At 40.0% G+C, this 5,728-nt stretch overlaps 1 protein-coding gene across 1 annotated transcript in view; it reads right to left on the bottom strand.

Annotated features, from left to right (window-relative positions):
* The window catches only part of LOC106530529 (plexin-B2), a gene marked incomplete at its 3' end in the record, with an annotated part of 154,799 nt that overhangs the window by 15,756 nt on the left and 133,315 nt on the right, over window positions 1-5,728 (bottom strand). The window contains 7 exon segments of the mRNA XM_014026170.1: window positions 1,188-1,351; window positions 1,490-1,577; window positions 3,262-3,357; window positions 3,437-3,538; window positions 3,642-3,753; window positions 3,844-3,955; window positions 5,191-5,380. Coding sequence (XP_013881624.1) covers window positions 1,188-1,351; window positions 1,490-1,577; window positions 3,262-3,357; window positions 3,437-3,538; window positions 3,642-3,753; window positions 3,844-3,955; window positions 5,191-5,380 — 864 coding nt within the window.

The following is a 5,728-nucleotide window of genomic DNA, read 5'->3' as shown; positions in this document are numbered from 1 at the left end:
TTACAATAAAATGGAGCAAATGCTAATACAAAGCTAACGGTAATGAGAAACTAACACTAGTGCAAAGCTAACACTAACGCAGAGGTAAAGATAATGCAGAGCTAATGCTAACTTGGAGCTAACACTAATGTGAAGTTGAGGCTAAATTAGAGCTAGTGCTAATACAAAGCTAACGGTAATGAGAAACTAACACTAGTGCAAAGCTAACACTAACGCAGACCTATTACAAAAGTGGAGCTAAAGCTAATGTTGCGCTAACTCTAATGTGGAGGAAACACTAACATGGAGCTAACGCTAATGTGAAGTTAAGAAATTTGGGCTAACGCTAATGTGGATCTAATGCAGAGGCAACACTAATGTGGAGCAAACACTACAGAGGAAACAATAATGCTGAAATAACTAACAAGAAGGTAATGCTAATACAGAGAAAACACTAATGCAMAGGTAACACTTATGTTGAGCTAATACTAATACAGTGAAGCTAACACTAATGTAGAGGTATAGATTATGCAGAGCTAATGCTAACTTGGACCTAACACTAATGAAGTTAAGACTACATTGGAGCTAACGCTAATGTGATGCTAACACTAACACAGACCTAGTACTATAGTGGAGCTAACACTAATGTGAAGTTAAGACCAAATTAGAGCTAATGCTAATGTTGAGCTATCACTAACATTAAATGCAAAGGAAACAATAATGTAGCGCTAAAGCTAACAACAAGGTAATGTTAATACAGAGATAACACCAACGCAGAGGTAATGCTAATGTGGAGCTAACATTAAAGTGGAACTTTATACGAAGCTACTGCTAATACTGAGCTAAAGTTGAGCTGCAGCTAACACTCCAAACTTGTTTAATCACKTGAAACACCYCCATAAACCAGCTGCTGTCCCTTACGAGCAGCAAAGTAAGTGCTGGAAGGAGATAAAGCTGTGTGGCTGTTAAATGAATAAATTAATTGGACTGAAATAGATAATTACCCAACTCTAGTTCTGATTCATGAAAAAGGTGGACTTCCTTTTCTCTATGAAAGTTAATCCTAAAGAATCCCTGATTTTCCCACCTGAGATGACTYTTKTCTGCAGGTAAGACACCGACTGCTCATAAAAAGACTTTAAATGAAAAGAACCAGTCGGCTCTGCAGCAGGTTCAGTGGTCGATGAGGCCTCYGTTTAAAGACTCACATCAGAGATTTGGGGGTCCGGGCACTGGTCCGGCTCCGGTGACCGGCACAGGTCCTGGTAAACGCAGGTCTTTGACTCTGTGCACCACACACACTTATAGTTGGCGTCGGCGTGTTTACACAGACTGCAGTCCTCTCTCCCCACAGAGCAGCTGTACAGCACCACTGCAGGAGGAGGAGAAGAAGAAGCTGATTATCACAACGCAGCTGGAGCTGAAATGGAAATGAGACGGAAGGAGAAACGGTGTGACAACTTCCACGTTTCCTTCTTCTCCGCCTGTGACTGCGGAGCGACACACCGACCTGTCAGGGTGCTGTCGATCTTCCTCTGGTTGTCTCGGTCTTTGATATGGAAGGACACGTTCACCTCCTGCTGCTCGTCAGAAGGAAACTGCCAACAAACAGACACACAGTCGTGTTTCCAGCTCTTCACAGGACGTCACCGTTCTCTTTAAAACAACTCTTCATCACCTTCCCCTACGAGACGACGGCTTCAAGGATCGTTTTATTAACCTCACCAGGCCTGAGAGTGTCTGTTAGCAAAATARCTCTGGGAGGGTTTTAATRAAACTCTGAMCTGACTCTTCAAAATGAAACAAACTCACAGGCCAACAGGGGGCGCCACCKGACAACACGGGGCTCTATTTACCACAGATTAAACTAATTCACAGTCATGGGAAAGATTCCACAAAATAATAATTATCTAAACGTAGATTAGGTGAGTTTACGTTTCTTTTTTCTCATCTTTTAACACATTCAGATGGAAAGTTTTCAGATGAAACCTAACAATGTAGCGCTGACTCAGCATTCAGACTTTGTGGTATTTTAGTCGTTTATTTATCAAAAACTTCAAGTGAATCAGGAGACGAGTGCTCCAACGTTTGGTTTTTGTATTTTGAGCTACATTTTGGCTACTTTTAGCTACCAAATTTCTATTTTTACCTCAAGTTTGCTTCTTTAGGCTAGCCTTTTGTACTCTAGCTTCTTGCTACTGTTTTGCTGCTTTTAGCCATCTGCTAACTTCTTGCTACTGCTTTAATACATCAGCTAGGCTTTTGCTACTCTAGCTTCTTGCTACTGCTTTCAACCTTTAGCTAGCGTTTTGCTATTTCTACCTTCTAGCTACTGCTTTCAATCTTTAGCTAGACTTTTGCCATTTTTAGCTTCTAGCTACTACTTTCAATCTTTAGCTAGACTTTTGCCATTTTTAGCTTCTAGCTACTACGTTCAGTCTTTAGCTAGCCTTTTGCCATTTCTAGCTTCTAGCTACTGCTTTCAATCTTTAGCTATCTTTTTGCTATTTCTAGCTTTTTGCTACTGCTTTCAATCATTTAGCTAGCGTTTTGCTATTTCTAGCTTCTAGCTACTACTTTCAATCTTTAGCTAGCGTTTTGCCATTTCTAGCTTCTAGATACTACTTTCAATCTTTAGCTAGCCCTTTGCTAATTCTAGCTTCTAGCTACTGCTTTCAACATTTAGCTAGCGTTTTGCTATTTCTAGCTTCTAGCTACTACTTTCAATCTTTAGCTAGCGTTTTGCTATTTCTAGCTTCTTGGTACTACTATCAATCTTTAGCTAGACTTTTGCTATTTCTAGCTTCTAGCTACTGCTTTCAATCTTTAGCTAGCGTTTTGCTATTTCTAGCTTCTAGCTACTGCTTTCAATCTTTAGCTAGCCTTTTGCTATTTCTAGCTTCTAGCTACTGCTTTCAACCATTAGCTAGCCTTTTTGCTACTTGTAGCTTCTTACTACATTTTAGCTGTTTTTACATTTCAGCTACTTCTTACTTGTTGCTAGTTTTTTTGGCAACTTTTATTCTCTTYCTACTGCTTTGCTAATCCTAATTTTTAGGCAGCATTTAGCTAATTTGAGCTACTTTTTCTGTTAGCTAGTATTTGTCTTCTTTTAGGCAGCGGTTTGTTTTTGTTAATCAACTTTCTCTGGTCGTCGTTATAAAACAGCTCATTAATCACACATCAGTTATGTTGTGTAATTTGAGTAAAAAACAAAAACAGCTAAAAAAAATCTTGCTCATCACAGCCGAAATGTTCTTGGTGTCTTATTTTTAAACTCACCTCGAACCCTGAGAAGGTGAACTTTGAGTCCTCCATCTGTATCACCTCCTCCTCCGTCTGCTTCATCAGCTCCGTCCCGATGGAGAACCTCCGATTCTGCAGACAGACGGACAAAGTTATCAACCGAAAAGAGGCAGCTGARGATGATGATGATGATTAACGAGGTCTTCGTCACCTGGTAGATATCCAGGTTCCTCCCCTGGAAGCTGACGGGGATCTTGACGCCGACGGGGATCAGCCGTGGCTCCGGAGACTCGAACTGAGGACATTTCTCTGGCTTCATCGGGAGGAGGACGAACATTCGGTCAGGTGATGTCACCGACTCACGACTCAGCGGTTTTAATCATGACTCGGCAGAAACAAAACGTCTGTGAAACTACCTGCTGAGGTTTGACCACGTGATCTCCTCCCACAGAGTCGTTCTGGTCGCTGCAGACGTGACGCTGAGCGTCCCACTGACAGCCCCACTGACTGGTCACACAGGAAATACACCTGGACACACAACACGTCTGACTTCCTGTTTCAGCTGGGAGCTCTGTGTGTGTGTGTGTGTGTGTGTGGGTGTGTGTGTGCTGAACTCACGGTGTGTTTTCGTTCTTCCTGACGGTAGCGGCACAGTTGTAGAAGTGATATTCTCCAGACGTCAGCTCGATGGTTCTGTTCAACAGAACCTGAACCGGGACCGACACGTAGTCTGCAGAAACAGACGGGTTCAACTCTGCAGCTTATCAGCTAAACGCGAACCGCTAAACAGCTGCTGAAATGTGCTGCYGTAGCTAAAAAAATTTTCATTTTAAAACAGGCCGAACACAAGCTAGAATGGGTAAAACAAGCCAAACAAAACTAAAGGCAGCAGAACAGTAGCTAAAAGTAGCTAACAGTAGCTAAAAYTAGCAACAGATGCTACAATTTGCAGAGACGTAAAGCTATAAAATAAATGCTAAAAAAGGACCAAAATAAAAATAACTAAATAAAAGTGTCCAAACGTTAGCTGCATGTAACAAGAGGTAAAGATTAAATTAAATAGTAGCTCAAAGCAGCAAAACATGAAGCCATCAAAACTGTAGCTTAATTAGCATAATAGATGCTACGGTTAAAAGTAACAAAACTGTCAATACATTTAACTAAACAGTAGCTAAATATAATCAAACAAATTAAAAATTTGTGAAACTGTAACAAAAAAAGTAGCAAAACTAATTATTAAAATTAGCAAAATGGTAGCTACAGATCGGACAACAGTAGCTAAAAGTAGCAAAACAAATCATAAATGTAGCTTTAGGAACCAAAATGTTGGCTAAAGTTAAATAAACAAACTGAAAACTGAAATTAGGAAAACAAAGGTCATCAGAAAAGTGGTATACAAAAATAGCAAGCCAGGTGCTAAAGCTAAAATCAGCACAGAGTAGCTAAAAATAGCGATCACTACTGATAGTGCAACAGCAACAACTAACAGAAAAAACAACAGAAAAAAAWTTTAGCTAAATGMTAGCTYCAGATAAGACAAKAGRAACTAAAATTAGCAAAACAAATGCTTAAATGTAGCTTGAAGAAGCAAAATGTACGCTAAAGTAAAAAAATCAAACTAAGAGTTAAAACTAGAAGCCGTATACAAAGGTAGCAAAAGTGTTTCTAAAGCTAAAAAATAGCARGTTGGAAAAGACAAGCTAAACAAAGCTTAATGTAGCATAACATTAGCTAAAAGATAAAAGTAGCACAATAGTAGCTGAAAGCTGAAGGGACAAAAAGAAAACAAAACCAGAMTAGCAAAAGAAAGTTAATATGAAGTTTTTAAAGGAAATGAGCTAGCTAGCCTTTTGCTACATCTAGTTACTTCTCTAAGAGAAAAAGATACTTTATGAATCCCACATAAAATTCAAAACTTTAGCTAGTTAGCTGCACAAGCTATCAGTACTTTCCAGATCTGTGTACCTTGCTGAGGTAAAGTGGGCGGGATTATCTCGGGGTAGGGCAGCGAGCACTGCACCAGAACCGGATCGTCTTGGACCGCCGCGGCTTCGGTGGTGAAATTAAGAAGCTGCCCGTGGCTGAGGTAGACGAAAGCACAGAGCAGCTGGTCGTCCTTCCTGAGGCGGGGCAGCGTCGGGATGCTGATTTCAACCTGAGGAGGAGAAAGTTCTAAATAAAAAGACCAGTTTTCAAATAAAAATACATAAATAAGAGAAATTTAACCTTCTSATGTTCTGACAACGAAGCAGTTTTTAATCGTCTGGAATTAATTTCTTGAATTAATTTCTAATAAAAACAGGTTTTCTGCCTCTAAAGCAGAATTTTTTAATAAAARCTATAAAACAGTGAGTTTATTGACACTAATATGAACAAAAAAGCATCTCAGCTCCTTCAGCTGACCTTGATAAATTGAGCTTTGTGACGGAGTGAACATGAAAGGAACCGTGTGTGTGTGTGTGTGTGTGTGTGTGTGTGTGTGTGTGTGTGTGTGTGTGTGTGT

Source organism: Austrofundulus limnaeus, unplaced genomic scaffold, assembly GCF_001266775.1.
Source record: "Austrofundulus limnaeus strain Quisiro unplaced genomic scaffold, Austrofundulus_limnaeus-1.0 Scaffold531, whole genome shotgun sequence".
NCBI classification, from domain to species: Eukaryota; Metazoa; Chordata; class Actinopteri; order Cyprinodontiformes; family Rivulidae; genus Austrofundulus; species Austrofundulus limnaeus.
Note: the sequence above shows the minus strand (reverse complement) of the source record. Positions and strands in the feature narration are given on the sequence as shown.